This window comes from Motacilla alba, chromosome 4, assembly GCF_015832195.1.
Source record: "Motacilla alba alba isolate MOTALB_02 chromosome 4, Motacilla_alba_V1.0_pri, whole genome shotgun sequence".
NCBI classification, from domain to species: domain Eukaryota; kingdom Metazoa; phylum Chordata; class Aves; order Passeriformes; family Motacillidae; genus Motacilla; species Motacilla alba.
The window spans coordinates 32,365,753-32,383,889 of record NC_052019.1 but is presented as its reverse complement, the minus strand read 5'-3'; the positions used below and the strand labels follow the sequence as shown (position 1 = coordinate 32,383,889).

The window sequence follows — 18,137 nt, the reverse complement described above, 5'->3', positions numbered from 1 at the left end:
CCCCTTTACATATTGAGCATGATGTCACATGGTCTGGAACATCCCTTTGGTCAGCTGGGGTCACCTGTCGTGGCTGTGTCTGCTCCCAGTCTCCCACACACCCCCAGTCTGCTCTCCAGTGTGGCAGTACCAAAAGCACAAAAGACAGGCTCTGTGGAAGCCCTGCCCAGCAACAATGAAAACATTTCTAGGTTATCAACCCTGTGTTCAGCACAAATCCAAAATACAGCCCTGTACCAGCCCCTGTGAAGAAATACGCCAGCTAAAATCAGCACTCTGTGCAATTTAAACTGTTTGGTTTAGCTTGGAATGGCTAAAAAGAATAATTTTCTGCTTCCCTTCACTTTTCTTCACTTTTCTTTCTGGTACTGAATTCACGTAACTGATTCAGAATCCTGTTTTAAATTATTCTACCATAAGTTAGCACAGTCCCTTTTTTTTTTTTTTTAATTTTTCTATTTTAAATTAAAATTGTAGTAAGACTTATTCTTACGGTAGAAAGGGTTTAACTGTGTGTGCATGAGGATGGCACATTCCTCTAACATATGTCTTTACCATTCTGTTGGCATTCCTTCTTCCTGTATAGTGAGTGAAATACAAGTAGGAAGCAAACTATGATTTATGACAGCCATTTGGTAAAGACAACAGAGATTAAGCATTTAAAATTGTGTTGCCAGGAGACCATTTCAAGATCAAAGGTTTGACTTACTATTAGAAATGAACTCAGTTCTTTAAAATAAGGCCTAGGCAGTGTATCAAATGAAAGTAAGTAATTTCAGACCACTTGACTTCTTGCCATTTGAAGTCTTAAAATATTTTGTATCTTCCATTGGGACAAGAAAGCAGGGGATGCTGTTATGCAGGTTATATTCCTCTCTACTACTTTCTCTATTAGAGGAATGTATTTTTTTCAAGAAGGAAGAACAACTATGCACAGCAGCAGCTGCTTAAGAACAGTATATTAGTAACCTGTGGCAGCTATCTTACATTGATAAGGTAGAGGAAAAGGAAGCCATAATTCTGAAACTCATCCTTGTGGTTCTGGTTCATGGGCATGTCATTTTAAACCACAGTGGTATAATACACCTGCCAAGTCATTTGTGAAAGAAGCCCGAGAGAGGTTTGGCAGTGAAACAAATCACCACAAGCGCAGTTCTCAGAAGTGACACTAAGTTTTGGCATTCAAGTGCAGTGGTGGTTGTCGGAATCCAGAACATCCCTCTGGGTGTCCTGGATGGCCAGAGCTGCTGGCAGGGGGCTCTGAGACCCCGGCATGCAGCCAAAGACACACGTGGGGTTTTGATCTTAGCCCATGGAGCAAATTACCAACTCTGTATGAAGAATTACAAGCCACACACAAAAGTTTAAATAGCATAGTAGAAGTAGTCACGAAGTGAAAGGAGGGATTTTTGAGTGCTGTACAGGGGGGTTTTAAGCTTTGTACGCAGGGGTCCCAGTTTTGTACATGGGGGTAAGGAGTTCTAAGATGGAGGGATTTGGGTGTGCCCTGTCCTCTTTCTTTCTCCTTCCTAGCCTCCATGTCTTTGGTGATGTTGGCACTCACAGATTGGTTTAGAGTAGAAAGTCATCATTCAATATAGATAATAGGTATTGGGGAAAAAGTATAAACATGTAACACGTAATGTATGTATAAAAGATGGCACCAGCCCCCAGGGAGGGCAGTGTGCCTTTGTCTGACCTGCTGAACGGGCCGCAGCAGTTCAGGGAGAAGAATCTTTTAGATAAACAACAATAAACAACCTAAAGAACAGACTACCGAGGAGACTACTGAGTCTTTCATTAAAGGCACGGGTTGGAGGAGAGACTTTTCCATCTTTCGGGTCACCCCAATCCAGGGCTGGAAACCCCACAGTGGTAACAGTTAAGAAGAGAAGGTAAAGTTGTCATGGGCAACTTTAACTTACAAGAATTAACACCCAAAAAACCAAACAAAAACAAAACAAAAAAACCCAAACAAAAAAAAAAGGGGAAATATTTAACAAGATGGGAGGGAAAGTGAAAGATTACAGATTAGGATAAAATAATACTCATTAAATTGTACAAAGACATGGGAGAAGTAGGGCATGTGGAGAATGAGCTAATAAGTGACAAATGCCTCAAAAAAAAAGGAAATAAACTTATCAGCAATGAACATTCTTTAAAAAATAGAATTTTTTGTGAAATTGATTTACATGGAAAGATATTACCGAACTGTCAGTTGGGGGTGGATGGGGGGGATGTAGGAAAGCAGAAAAAGAAAACAAGAGAAAGAAGAACAGGAATAATTTATGGAGCTCATCATTTCTATGTACAGTCAGATATGTCATCAACATTTTTCTGCAAAGAAGACAAATGTAGACAAGAAACAGTGACAAAATGTATTGCCAGTAGAGGTACTCATCTCTGTGACACTCACTGTGTTATACATATGCAGTATCTAATGTTAAAAAGTACACCATCAGGTACTCTCCTGGTTTTCTATCTTGCTAACATTAGTTCTACCCAGTACTAGTAATCTTTCTAAAGAAATTAATTAGGAATTATGTTGCCCTTCCTCAGCAGTCTTCAGTCAATCTTGCTTTTGTTCTGACTTGGTTTGTAACTGTTCAATAAGCTAGTTCTTCTCTGGAGCTGTATGTTTGGTCTATAAGATGGTCATAGGCAAAGGTCCTGCCAGTCCTCTGCATGAAAAAACCTTTTTAGGGCCTTTGTACTGAGGGTCTCAGAGGTCTCAGATAAAGGAGCTGGTATGAACTCTGTCCCAAGGGATGCATCCAGAGTAGACAGGTAACACAGACAAGGGTGCTCACAAGAGGAGTCTCCTGTTGAGACCTGACATACTCCAAGCAATGCAGAGGTCCCCAGATTTCACATTATCTCTTGAATCTCTCTGTAAGACACAGCAATATATATTCCTACTCCTAACAGAGGAATCACAGACAGATTTCCTACTTCTCACTGGAAAGAAAAACAGGAGTTAAAGTAGATGGAGACATAAATTATTGAAACGTATCAGGACAGTAGGTAAGAAGTGTCAAAAGACTCAGTTTTTATCATTAAGTGTTTCTTCACTGGAAATTTCCTCGAGTACAGTTTTTATCGTAATGAAATCCAGTGGTTTCAAATGTATTTGGAGTGTAATTATCTTGAACACAATAAAAACATTCAGCTTTTCCCCCAGAAGTATTTTCTAGCAGAGATGTTATTAAGAAGCACTTTAGAGGAAGGCACTGCATTAGCTGAGGTGTGTTATTCCAGCCCTACACTGCCCAATGAAACAAGCTATATCACCAAATCTCATTGTTACTCTAATTGTCATCTCTAGTGTGAGATGAGGCAAGCACAGCCAAAATTTCACCAAAAGCTCACATGCCTGAATGCAAGAGCTCTGTCAGCAAAGTCTGAAAGCATGAAACTGCCTGGAACAAGAAGCATTTCCATTCTTTCCCCTCATATCCTGCCCTTACACAGGCCAGACAGATGGGAAGTGAAAAGTCAAGGAATGATATCATTCCAGTTAGCAGCTAGGGCAGTGAGACAGTGGATTAAGTACTTTGTTGCAATTTATACAGGAAGGATGTGCTTGGCCAAGAAATTAACCACAACTGCTTGGACACCTGCCTTAACCATAAAACCGCCCTTCTTCTTCACCAGTTCAGAAATCAGAAGTGTCCATTTTAACTTCACTGTCTAATCCCGAGAGGTGGACAAGAAAATTTATAAAAACCATAATTAAATGTAAAATAAGGAAGGGGAGGTGGAGAGAAAGGGAAGGAAAAAATCAGAGAAGCAAAAGAGGCAGGGACATGCAGAGATGAGGGCAGGCAGGCACTGTGAAAAAAAAAAAAAGCCAGATAAAAAGAAAATTAAAAAACTAATTTATGTAAATGAGCTAATATTAGATGTTGGAAGATTCTAAGAAAAATTCCCTGAAAACAAGTAAAAAAAATTACAAAAAATGAGTTGAATGGAAGTACTTCACACCTAAGTTTAACCTACTTCTAGAATCAGTCTTGTAGCATTAATTTTTCAAATTATATTTAAATAACTTCTGATGGTTCATTAAATAGGTGAAACAGCTATTCTGCATCTCCTAGACTCTTTACTTAGGAGATTTACATGAAAGTGTGATTTTTTTTTTCCTAAATTGATAGTGCAGATTCTTCTCATGCCAGTGATTTCATATAAACAAAGAGAAAGGTATTGTACATAAACAGAGAGACAGACTGAGCATTTGGAGGAACTCTTTTTCCTATTTGCCTATGACCTATGACCTATTAAAGCGCTTCAGTACTTTTTATACCAATAATAAAGGATCTAATTTATATTGATCTTTCAGAAGCTTATCAGCCTCAGGGTTTAAATACCAACATCCATGGCATGTGGAGTTTTGAAATTTCAGCCTGAAAAATCCAAAAATCTTCCAGTCATTTCTTTCCTGTATCCCTATCTATTCTCTTGTTCTTTTCTGAATGTTATTTAGCCATCTTTGTTTACCCTTTGTAATGTATGTATGAGGTACTTGAAACGGAATTTTTTAAAAATTCTTAATACACATAGCTCTCTGTCCATTTCTACCCTACTTCCCACATGTTTGCAAAACACAGTGTTGAAAAAAATCTCAGCTATCAGTTTTTCACCCCACCTGGAACAACTTTAAAAAGACACAGCAGATACAGAAATGGTTTACAGATGAACAAAGGAATCCTTGAGGGCTGTTGGAGAACACTGTAGCACAATTCAGTGCTGAGAGGAATAGAGAAGTGCAAAGATACTGATATAGGAAAAGAAAACCAGACATTTTCCTTTTATAAATTCAAAAATGAGATCCACTTCAATGAAATTGAAAGTTGACATATTTTGAACACTAAAGGGAGGTGGGGGTGGATTTCAGTGTAAAAGTATTACATAGAAATCACTATCCATCACTGTAGTTTACATATATCAATAACAAGCTTTTCAACATAAATGTATCTATGGCTTTATTTAATAAAGCCTTAATAAAGCTAAAGCTTTATTTTCAAATCAAAATACTTTAAGACTTCAAAGCATTTTTAACTGTTTTTCAGTGGTTCATTAGTCTTCCAGTCATTTATGGCTTTAAGTGGTCAGTTAACTAGGAGAAAGACATAATCCTCTGCTAAGGATTTCAGCCTTATAAATACATTGCAGCAGTGGATAATATACTGAGTTAAATTTCCACTTGATCCTGAAGGGGAATGCCTATGTTCTAAAAACTGTTTAACCTTAATTTGAAGATCTAACATGCTTTTGAAGATCTTAATCTTGTATTTGCTATTTTGAAAAATACTTGCTGTAAAGGACTGGGATTCAGTTCTTTCTTAGCATGATTGTTATGAATTGGAAAAGTGGTTGCTGGGAATATATTTTGACAATAATTTGCTAGATATACTTCAGACTGTCTACAAAAGAAGGAGTTTGTATTGAAATGACCCCATGCATTACAAAAGTTTTCAGTACACGTCTTTCAGTATTTCCTTAACAGTTGACTAAGCATCAAGAAAGAAAAGATTGCAACAAATTCTGAGCCCTCTCTTCATATAACCAGACCTTCTACGGTAGATACAATTGTAGTGCCTTACAGTTATATCAAGAAGTTGCTAAAATACTTTACACATACAGCAAATCAATCACTGTAAATGGTATTTAAAGAATAGCTAGCTTTGTGGAAATAACAGGTGGCTGGGGTTTGAACAGCATGATTTATTGTGTCATTTTGTTTGCTTTAAAAAGGTTAATGGCAGAAACCTCCTTTCAGTTGACTTTGATCGAACCACAAAGACAGAAAAGATCTACGATGACCACCGTAAATTCCTGCTGAGGATTGCCTACGACACATCAGGGCACCCCACCCTGTGGCTCCCGAGCAGCAAGCTGATGGCTGTCAATGTTACCTATTCATCCACAGGTCAAATAGGCAGCATACAGAGAGGCACGACTAGTGAAAAAATAGAGTATGATGGACAGGGAAGGATAGTGTCTAGAGTGTTTGCTGATGGGAAAACCTGGAGTTACACATACTTGGAAAAGGTAAAGAACATTCAGGTTTTTAAAAATGCTTGGAATGTGCTGAAATTCTGCAGCACCTCACTGCTGCATACAAAGCAAAAGTAGGTAGTAGAAGCACACTGCAATTATTCTAAGTATCAACATGTGATTCCAAGGGGAATGTTTCATTCCACAGATACGTAATCAAGCTGTAGGTAATTGCTAGGAATTGATGTGTTTTTAAATTATTTAGGCCACTGACTAACAAGAAGCATCTGCATTTACCTTTTATCTTAACACTTAAAATAAGGTACAGGGACTATCTGCAATTCAATTCAACTGAAAATAATTTGTTTGCAAATGCTCGGCTGTTGTGGGCTTTTTTCACTACCAAGAAAAGCTCTTTTTTTCTAAATAGTTACAGCTGTCAATTTGTACTTGCTATATGTTGTAGCATCAAAATAAGGGATAGGCAAAAGATTAGGAATCAATACATATGTAACAATTGCTGAATGATAGCTCTCCTTCTAGAAATATCTGTGAAAATCACCCTTGTGAGATATGCAGAAAGAGAATCCATGTCTTTTAGGGGTTTAAATACATTTCTGTTGAAGACGTTGCTCAGGAAATACTGCTTACTAGTTACCATAGACATAATTTAATCAAGACCTATGATACATAATAGCCACACATTAGGAAAATGTCAAAATAATTCAAGTAGCTCCTTTTGATATGAATAATCAAACAATTGTTTTGCCTATGTCTCAAAAGCTTACAGAACAAGAACACAGTATTCAGAGATCTCAGGCTAGTCAAATTCTTCAAAACCATCTCTAATTGTAAGAGAGAAATTGTGTCTCCCATATGTTGTTCTCCTCGTGAGTTAATGGCTCTAAGACAGTTTTACTTCTTCCCATATTAAACATGACTTATCTGAATCCATTGACAATCTGCTGTTTAGCTGTGAATGCTTGATAAAAGAGTGATACAGTCATAACAAGTGGCAAATTATGAATGTGGAACTACTAATTACAGAACCCCTTACAATTAAGCATACAAGTAAATTAGGCAGGGAGATGTTAACAACATGTAAGGTCAATGGTAACTCAATTAAAGAGGAGATAATTTTCTCAAGTGGGAATGTCACATTTTTGTGAAGAAATAGTATCAGTATGTGGTGGGAGGGGAGATACTGCACCATTTGTCACATGATAAAAATCTGTTCTTAATTTTCAGTCAATGGTTCTTCTGCTCCATAGCCAACGGCAGTATATCTTCGAATATGATTTGTTGGATCGGCTTTCCGCTGTCACCATGCCCAGCGTTGCTCGTCATACCATGCAGACTATCCGCTCCATCGGCTATTACCGGAATATATACAACCCCCCGGAAAGCAATGCTTCTGTTATAATGGACTACAACGAGGAAGGGCAGCTCCTTCAAACTGCTTTCCTGGGGACAAGCCGGAGAGTATTATTCAAGTACAGACGGCAGACCAAGCTCTCAGAAATTTTATATGATAGTACAAGAGTTAGTTTTACTTATGATGAGACAGCAGGAGTCCTGAAAACAGTAAACCTCCAAAGCGATGGTTTTATCTGCACCATTAGATACAGACAAATTGGCCCGTTGATTGACAGACAGATTTTCCGCTTTAGTGAGGACGGAATGGTAAATGCCCGATTTGACTACAGCTATGACAATAGCTTCAGAGTGACTAGCATGCAAGGTGTCATCAATGAAACCCCATTGCCTATCGATCTCTACCAGTTTGACGATATCTCTGGCAAAGTTGAACAGTTTGGAAAATTTGGAGTTATATATTATGATATTAACCAGATCATTTCAACAGCTGTAATGACCTACACAAAACACTTCGATGCACATGGGCGCATCAAGGAAATTCAGTATGAAATATTTCGGTCATTAATGTATTGGATTACAATTCAGTATGACAACATGGGACGAGTGACGAAAAGAGAAATTAAGATTGGGCCGTTCGCCAACACCACAAAATATGCTTACGAATATGATGTAGATGGCCAGCTCCAGACAGTGTATCTGAATGAAAAAATAATGTGGCGATACAACTATGACCTGAATGGCAACCTGCACTTGCTCAACCCCAGCAGCAGCGCCCGTTTGACACCACTTCGGTACGACCTGCGAGACAGAATAACTCGACTGGGAGATGTACAGTACAGGTTAGATGAAGATGGATTTCTGCGTCAGAGGGGTACTGAAATCTTTGAATACAGTTCAAAGGGCCTTCTTACTAGAGTTTATAGCAAAGGCAGTGGGTGGACAGTGATTTACCGTTATGATGGACTTGGACGACGAGTTTCCAGTAAAACTAGCCTTGGGCAGCACCTCCAGTTCTTTTACGCAGACCTTACCTACCCAACCAGGATAACTCATGTATATAACCACTCAAGCTCTGAAATCACATCTCTATACTATGATCTGCAAGGACATCTTTTTGCCATGGAAATTAGCAGTGGAGATGAGTTTTACATTGCATCAGACAATACAGGGACACCACTGGCTGTTTTCAGTAGCAACGGTCTCATGCTTAAACAAATTCAATACACTGCCTATGGAGAGATCTATTTTGACTCTAACCTTGACTTCCAGCTGGTAATTGGGTTCCACGGAGGCTTATACGACCCACTGACCAAACTAGTCCACTTTGGAGAAAGAGATTATGACATACTGGCAGGCCGGTGGACAACACCTGATATTGAAATCTGGAAGAGAATCGGGAAGGATCCAGCTCCTTTTAATTTGTACATGTTTAGAAATAACAACCCAGCCAGTAAAATACACGATGTGAAGGATTATATCACAGGTGAGAGAAGGTTACTTGATTGCAGCTTGGGGATGCTGTATCTACAGGCATCCAATTTAGAGGGAGTGAGACTGTAGGCAGGAAGGGTGCTCCTGTGATCAATTTAACACACCAACATCACAGAAAATATTCACTGGAAGCTGGTTGATATTTTCCAGTGTAGACTTTTGCAAGACTACTAATGTAAATTGCTCAATAAGCTCCAGGGCTAGCACAAAGTAAGTGTAGAAAGCCAGGTGCATGGAAGGAGGAGTAGAGTAGTATAAAAAAAGGATTGAACATCTCTTTTGGCAAAAAAAACGGTGCTAACGTGCTTACTTTCACATCTCAATGCTTAGAGAACCTATATGCTTTTTGTTGTTCTACAGTTAGTGATGTGTAGTGTTTTCCATTATTCTACATACCAAAAATCCGACTACAAAACACCAGAATTTCTGGAAAAATGTATGGCTCTGATACATTTGATTTTTTGTATTTGAATTAAATGTAAATAATCCAAATTACACAGACATTGCCAGTCTACAGGAAGGGCTCAGCCTCACTTACTTAGGAGCTGTGAGGCTACCACTTAGAAGAGCATCCTGGGAATCAAGTGGGCTTGCATTCATTTAACAAACAGCAGCTATTAAGTGGGTTGCTAGCAGGCTGCCTGGGAGTAAGAATAAAAACAGACCTCTGAATCTGTCCTCTTTTAGCAGCATGTGCTGTAGGGCATGCAGTTGGAATCAGATTCTTTGTGCCATTGAAAATCATGCACTTAGTTCAGAAATTGCCCACAAAATACAGTTTTCGTTCTTTTCTTAACATCTTTGATGTCTGAAATGCACAGGCAGACACTGCTTATATAAGGTTATTATTACAATTGGTAATTTGGCTGACTGGCAGTTTCAGGTACAGCACCTCATGAGGTATAGCATTTATTTGAAAATGTTAGAAATTATTTTAAGATAAATATTTTTTATTTTAATTTTTTGAAAAATCTGCTTCCTTATTCCACATATTGTGAGCTTTCGTAAATAAAAATAATTAGGCTTGGTAAGGAGCACTCTGCCAATCTCTAAGCTTAATTGTTGTGGAAGATAGTGTAAAAAAACAGAAACAAGGCAGAGCACTCTTTCCTGCCAAACAATTGTTAACTGCTTGTTGGCACCCCTAATTTATTCTTAACAGAACATAAAATGTATCATAAATAATGTGATCTAATGATAATTTGGTATCCTGTCTGCTTACTGATGCATTTCATTAGCTTTTCATTTCATCGATCCCACATCATCTTGAAGAGAAGCAGACTTCTCTTGAATCAACAAAAAATATCTGCCAAATCATTTAAAAGGTAATTGGCCATATAGGTGATAGTTCAGGAGTAGTTTGAAGTCATTACACACACCAAAAGGACAGGATGTGCTCTGCAGTACTTTTTTTTTTTTTTGCTTTGTTTAAAAGTATTGAAGATGAAGGTATGACATAAAGCATGTTTAACCTGACCATGAAATTCCAGTTAGTTTAGGCTTTATGACCAGGAAATCTCCCCTTAACTGTGCTGCAATAATTGTTCTGAAAGTCACTGAGGCCATCAGAACCTGATTGCTGAACTCTGCAATACCTTTCAACTGAGCCTAGTGCAACTCTTACATAGAATAGACATTTTCTTTTAAGTTTAGAACTGTAAGGTTCCTGCATAGGTTTGCTGCTTCCATACAAAAAGAAATCAATTATGCCAAAAGCTTTTATATGTAAAAATGGTGTGGTTGCAAAATACAGAACAATTCTAATATTTTTCTCTCTTTTTTTCTTATAATTATTCCCTTTCAGATGTTAACAGCTGGCTGGTGACTTTTGGCTTCCATCTGCACAATGCCATCCCTGGCTTCCCTGTTCCAAAATTTGATTTAACAGAACCTTCTTATGAACTTGTGAAGAGCCAGCAATGGGAAGACATACCAGTAAGAAACAAAACTAAACATACAAATTGAACAAGATAAAATGTTCCCTTCTATTCAGATCTTATAAGGCATGGATAATTCTGACAGCCAGGGTTATTTGCTAAGTTCAATCCAAACTTAGTACCTTTATCTAGTTTAAGAAATTACAAGTGGAGGGTTTATTACAGATTTGCTAAGTTAGGTACTATTTTATATAAGCCTTTGTTTGCATTTAGCAATTACAAAAATTTTAAAAGACAAGAATCAAAGAAAAGTTTAAGATGCTCTAAAGATGTCTAATTTTCATAGCAGAAACTACAGAGATTATATTTGTACTAACATTCTGCCTGAAGACAGTAACTGAACACTGCAGTAAAAAAGACATGGTAAAATAAACAGAAGAAGAAGTGATATAACATACACATACCAGGCACCACTATAATTTTGCTTCTTTTTAATATTAACCATGTGTTATGGACACCATGTGTTATATGTAAAGATAAAATACTGAAACTGAAATTACCTGAGGTAAATCCTACTATATCACATAAAATTCAGGTGCTTATGAAGTTCTTTGAAAGCAAAAAAAAAAATGAACTTTCATCCTGAAAACCTGCTTTGGTTTTAAATAATGAAAGAAATGCATGTGGAAGTAAAATCTAAGTCTGCCACTTAAGAAAATTGTATTTACAAATTAGGTTTACTCAAAGATCAAATACCTATGCCTTCAAAATTCCTATGGTTTTTGCTTTAGAAGGAAGCATTAAGAGACACTAAAATGGGTGATCTAATTCAAAGCAGTCAAAGATCTCTTTTTACAAGAATCATGATAGAGAATGTTACAAAAATTAAAGATGATACAAACTTTAAAAATCCTACAACCTAATGTAGATCAAAAGCCCTTAGAATGGTGGCCCAGCAGAAGGGAACATATGAAAGGTAACTTTGCATTCAGGAAGTTAGTTAGTAAGTTAGTTTGTTAGTTCGCTAGTTCATTTGTTTTTAACAGCAAGGAATTGAGTAATAGGGAAAGACTTTAGAGCCCAGCATGAGACTGGTGTCTCCCATGAGCAACAAAAGTAGTGAAGGAGGAGCATGGCAAGCACTCCAGTTGTATTGGGAGATAAGAGACCTGTCATCAGGCATGGCTGTGAAGAATGATCAGAGGTTGTTTAGGTGTCAAAGTTAGGTCTCAAAGGCTAAAGAATGAAATCATCCACTAACACCAGCAAAGTCATACCAGGAATAGAACCAGTCAGGTCAAAGAGATGAGGACACACAGCTAGGTGTCAAAAATCTTCAGGAGAGAGCTCAATAACATGAGGAATGCCAGGAGCACGTGACATGGCAGAGCGAGAAGGGTGTGATAGGAAAACAAAGATTGAAAATTCTCATGTAGGAAGAAACTGCAACTCTGATATTCACTGGTGAACAAGCAAATGCAGAAGGAGGCAGAAGTAAACACACAAACCACTTGGTATTTTGAAACATTCTGGAGTGAGTGAGCTTTACTGAGCTCTGAGGATACATGTTAAAAAAAAAACAACTTTGTCATTATGAAGTTGCGATAGCATCTTGCTGCTCTCACTGATGATTGCTGTCTACAATATATTTTGTGCTCAATAGCTTTCATGTAGGATTTACAACAGCTGAAATCCATACTCATTAGCAAATGCAGACCAAAATCTGCCACATTCAAGAAGAATGGAGAGTCCAAGTTAATTCATAATTCCCTCAGGAGTTATCCTTTCCAGAAAGCTACCCTTGTGCAAAACAGAGAAGCCTTTGCGAACTTTTTGCCAAGCTTTGATCAGGAGCAAGGCTGAATTAAGGTTGCGTGAATCTTAATGACTCCAGTTGGTCTCCCATCCAGAAATTTAGGAAAACAAAGCAGGCTTTTGACTCATTTGTCAGCAGTGAATCAAATTGTTTAAGCAGTATTTTACTAAAAGGAGAAGGGGTCAATTGGAAGATAAACTGGATCATCATCAAAAACCAAGTACTCGTTTTCAAAAGTGCAGCCAAAGCTATTTAAATCTTTGTTTCCTGCTGAGGCAACTGCCAGGGCAGCTGTCTACTCCCCACCTCTAACAGTACAGCTCATTCACAGCTTGTTGCTGTTAAGGCCCAGGGTTAGACCGAGAAGATGCGTCTATTCTGCACAGTTTTGAGGTCTCATCCCAACCACAGCTGACCCTGTGATTTGAGCTGTCCTGCTATCTAGGTGCACTAGCTAACCATTTCTGCTAGCTGCTCCTGCTCTTTCAGCTGTCCAGGCTAACCACTGCAGTTATGCTGACAGGTCCCATTCCCCAGCCATCCTCTCTTTACCAAGAGTGCATCTGGCATAGTGGACTACACACAGCTCTTCCATGACATTCTGCTATCCTAGCTTTTCCATTAGACTGGGTTGTTGGTTCTTCTCATACTTTGCCCCTTGTCTTTGCTAGCTATGAATAAAACACTGCTGTTGCACCCATCTAAAGCTCTTGGGGAAAAGCTCTTTTAGGCAGGAAGCTGATACTTGAAGTGAAATGGAAGGTCACACAGCCCAACTGGCCACAGTCTTTTCACACGTCCCCTTTTATCGGTTTCTGCAAGTACTTGCAAGAAAGGGTATCAGTCCCCAGTATTCCACCTCACTGGTCCATACCATTAGCTTCCCTCTCTTTTACTGTAAAGACTGTCATTACAGTTTGATTTCCCTCATTTCTTTAGCAGCTTGAGGGATTATGAGAGCCTCCCTGCAGTTTGGTCTCAGGCTGCGGCTACTTGAGACTCTCTTATCTCCTGACTCAGCATAAAGAAAGGTTTGTTCCAGTTCTAAAGCACATCTTCATAACCTGCCAAAATCTCCTCAGTTTGGCTGGACTCATGGTACAGGAATCATAATTGAACAAGCTCAGAGGAAGAGATGCCACCATAGTAAGATGACAGTGTAGTAAGACAGCTCTTACCTGTATAACATGACATGGGCTGGCAATGTGCACTGGCAGCCTGGAAGGTCAATCCTGTCCTGGGCTGCATCAAAACCAGCAGGGCCAGTGGGCCAAGGGAAAGGATTTTGCCCCTCTACTCTGCTTTTGTGAGACCTCGCTGAAACACAGCCTCCAGCCCCAGGGCCCCCAGCACAGGAAGGACATAAACCTGTTCAAGGAAGTCCAGAGGAGGGCCACCCTCACACATCAGAGGGATGGAGTACCTCTCCTATGAGGAAAGGAATTGGCATTATTCAGCCTGGAAAAGAGAAGGCTTTCAGGTAACTTAGTTGCAGCCTTCCAGTACCTGAGGGAACTTACAGGAAAGAAGGGGCAAGACTATTTACAAGAGTGGGTGATGACAGGACTAGGGAGAATGGGTTCAAATTGAAAGAGAGTAGGTTTAGATTACATATTAGGACAAAATTCTTTACTGTGAGAGTGGTGAGGCCCCGAAACAAGCTGCCCAGGGAAGTTGTGGATGCCCTGTCACTGAAGGTATTCAAGACCAGGTTGGATGGGTCTTTGAGCAACCTGGTCTAGTTGAAGGTGTCCCACAGCAGGGGGTTGGAACTAGATGATTTTCAAGGTCTTCTTCCAACCCAAACTATTCTGTGATTCTTGTGGTTATATATTGGCATCGTAAGTCTGTCCTGTGCAGCCCAGTAAGTAGCCTCTGAAGTTAAAGCCGATTTTTGTGCAGGTTCTCTGGGAGACAAAGAGTAAAAGCAGTGAACGTTAGCAAAATAGTCTTGTAACTCAGCAGAACAAGCAGTATGCAGATCTAATTAACTCCTTGGCACTGTCAGTTGTGGCATATCCTGTTGTTGTCCACGGGCAGCACACCAAGAAATCCTGGCTGTTTGGCATTTAGGGGGCTACAGATGGCTGGTAAAACTTCTGTCTGTTCTTGTTTACAGCCAATTTCTGGAGTGCAACAACAAGTGGCAAGACAAGCAAAGGCTTTCCTTTCCCTGGGAAAGATGGCAGAAGTGCAGGTCAGCAGACGGAAATCCAGTGGAGAAAAGTCATGGCTGTGGTTTGCCACGGTGAAGTCTCTGATTGGCAAAGGGGTGATGCTCGCTGTCAATCAAGGCAAAGTGCAAACAAACGTGCTCAACATTGCTAATGAGGACTGCATCAAAGTGGCAGCTGTTTTGAACAACGCTTACTACCTAGAAAACTTGCATTTCACTGTGGAGGGAAAGGACACGCACTATTTTATCAAGACCACCTCCCCTGAGAGTGACCTTGGGACACTGAGGCTGACAAGTGGGCGGAAGGCCCTGGAGAACGGCATAAATGTCACCGTTTCCCAGTCCACCACGGTGGTGAACGGCAGGACTCGTAGGTTTGCTGATGTTGAAATGCAATACGGTGCTCTAGCGCTTCACGTCCGCTATGGCATGACACTTGATGAGGAAAAGGCCCGGATACTGGAGCAAGCCAGGCAAAGAGCTCTTTCCAGTGCCTGGGCCAGAGAACAACAGAGAGTCAGAGATGGAGAGGAAGGCGCCAGGTTGTGGACAGAAGGAGAAAAGAGGCAGTTGCTAAGTGCTGGAAAGGTACAAGGATACGATGGGTACTATGTACTCTCTGTGGAGCAATATCCAGAATTAGCAGACAGCGCTAACAATATACAGTTCCTCAGACAAAGTGAGATAGGAAAGAGGTAACACACTGGCTTAGCTCAGGCTGCCAAAGAGACTGTATACCAGTGTCTTCTAAAAAGGAGACTAAACTGTTTTGCTGCATTACTACTTGAGCCTAAGCTTACATCTTTGCTCAGATTTTTTCTGTAGCACAATCCAGACTCTGTAACAAAAAGAGCGCCTTCCAGAAGAATGATACTGCTAATGACAAAACTTTTTTTTTCTCAATGACCTTAAAGGTGATCTGCTTTAAAGAATATGTTTACATATGCATATCGCTGCACTCAAGTTGGACTGAAAAGTATTTAAAAAAAAGAAGAAAAAAAGAAAATAAAAAGACCTACAGATTTTGCAACAGGCTGTTCCTTTGAGGCACTGTATTTAATTAAGATACAGACCTATACAGTGTTTCCAAATAGTACTGAATTGCTGACCTTTGCTTATGAGAAGTAGTCTCTCTCTTTCTCTCTCTCTCTCTCTCTTTTTCTCTCTCTTTCTCACTGCATAGGATGTGGTATATATCTGTTAATTTTAAAACATGGGGCAAAAATTACTGTTTATAGACAACCCAACTGCATTAAACTGTGCTGCTTTCTAAAAGGACATTGGCACAAGTGACTTATGCTACCATGGGAATTTAATAATGGATTTTACAATGCTAACATGGTTTGCCTTGGGGGGAAAATGGCAAGTAGAATCCTTGTTACATATAAGCAAAGGAAACCCTGATTTTTTTGTAAATTATGTGAGACAAGTTGTTTATGGATTTTTATATGAATTACAATTTACTGTACATCAAATATTAGTCTCAGAGGAGTTAATTTATGTAAAGTGTTTAAAAAAAGTTTATACTTAAAAATAAAATGATAAAAACATGTGCCGTGTGTGATTTTTTTTAAAGAAAAAGGAATTGCACCTTTTATGTTATAGCTGTACAGTATAAAGGATTATATTGTAGAGATATAACAGTGATGACTAATGTCCAAAAGTGTTAATATTTTTGTATTAGGTTTAAAGCTGTGCATCTATCACTCTGCTGATAGGATGGGACACTCCACAAAGTGGCTGGCTGAATCAGACCACAGCTCCCTCCCCTCCCTCTCCTGTCACCCAGGCCAGTGCCACTTCATCAGTCATTGTTAGAAGGCACAGTAACCAAATAAGTCTCATTTAGTATGATGGAAGACTTTAATAGGTTGGGGTTTCCTTGTCTTTTTCCAGCCCTAATGTAATAAATGGACATTTATTCATACCGGGTGGGGTTTCTGTTGGTTTTTTAGAAGCTTTGTTTCACAATGGAGGAATAGTGTCTCAGGTGCTTGGCAAATTGTATGTAGAAGAAGAAGAAATTATGTAGTTTCATCCAGTTATGTCAACTTTGTCTTCTGTATAATACAGCTCTTTTAGGTGTTAATAACTCCAGATAGAAGAAGCGTACCTCTGACCTGATGCTACAGAATTGCTCTTTAGGCAGGCAGGCTGTTCAGTAGGTTCATCTCCTGGCCTTCAGCTGGCAGATCAAATCTCATTACTGTGAACACAACTGGGGATGGAGAGGAAGGTCCAGTTCTAGTGCCTAGTCTGCATCTCCACACCACTGCATAGATTTGGCATGCTCTTCTCCAAGACCCAGTATATTTGCTGCAGGAAGAACTCAAGTGTGCAGCTGGTTCCTCACAGGAGGCCTGTGGTGGCATCTATGGCATCTGTTCTACATCTTGGCTGAAACCATTCTTAGAGCTTTAGTCTCATGAGCACTAAATTCAGCCACAAAAATAAATATTTTTAAGATGAGACAAAATTGGGGGTTTTGATGTTCATTGAAATATACACAGTATTTCTATCCATGTATTATAATGACAGAACATAGTAAGTGAACGTGTCTTAACTATGAATGGTTCAAGTGGATGTAATAAAAATAGTTTTCTAACTGCTTTGTATTCTGAGAGTCTATGGTATTACATACTCTAAATTGCACATTAGGATTGTTTGATAAACAGATTTGAATTTCTCCCAGCCAAGTCGCTACCGAATCTACAGTATCAGTGCTATTACTGTATGTGTGTATTTGGTAGAGCATACAGAACTAATTACACATATAATGAATGCTAATCATCTATTAGAATTAAAGCACAGATTAGTTGTTAGTACTTTTACCCTTGAAGCTTGAGGGCCCTAAATTTAGAGAGGATGGTATTTCAGACCCCAGAGGTGTGTCATTGAGCTACGTATTCATTTTAAAAGATGTAAAATGCTAGGTGTTCGCAGTTCTGTTGGGTGGCTCTTCCACAGCACTGTATTTAGCATGCTGTAAGTGCTCTCTGTTGAAATAGGCTCATATTCTAAATTATGTCCAATGTTTCTGTTCTGTTTGAATATGAAAAGCTTGTATAACATGTCAGCATTGAAATATATCTTCTACTTGGCACATACCAGTCCCTTCTCCTTTGTTCTGGCACCAATAAACAACAAATTATAGTATCTGTTGGTGATCATTTTAGATACAGTCAAATCAAGCCAATTAGTGGCCTTGTTAGTAGGTATAATGAGCCTATTTCTTGCTAAAAAAGACTTGTGATCTGGACATGTTCCTGCAGGAAATAGTGACCTTGGGGAATATAGAAACAAAAGATCTTTTTAAAGAAAAAATATGCATAATTAAAGAAGCATATTACAAAAATAAGAAAAAAAGAAAGGAGATTCTAAGTATTTTAGACAATGCCAGTCA

The 18,137-nt window shown here is 39.1% G+C and overlaps 1 protein-coding gene across 47 annotated transcripts in view; it reads left to right on the top strand.

Moving 5' to 3' along the window:
* Positions 1-16,284, top strand: part of TENM3 (teneurin transmembrane protein 3) — a 1,291,416-nt gene extending 1,275,132 nt beyond the window's left edge. For all 47 annotated transcript variants that reach the window (XM_038135908.1, XM_038135903.1, XM_038135907.1 and 44 more), the window contains 4 exons: positions 5,755-6,051; positions 7,246-8,857; positions 10,670-10,800; positions 14,678-16,284. In XM_038135908.1, coding sequence (XP_037991836.1) covers positions 5,755-6,051; positions 7,246-8,857; positions 10,670-10,800; positions 14,678-15,433 — 2,796 coding nt within the window. In that variant the 3' untranslated portion in view covers positions 15,434-16,284. The remainder of the gene's footprint in view (positions 1-5,754; positions 6,052-7,245; positions 8,858-10,669; positions 10,801-14,677) is intronic.
* Positions 16,285-18,137: the final 1,853 nt, after the last annotated feature.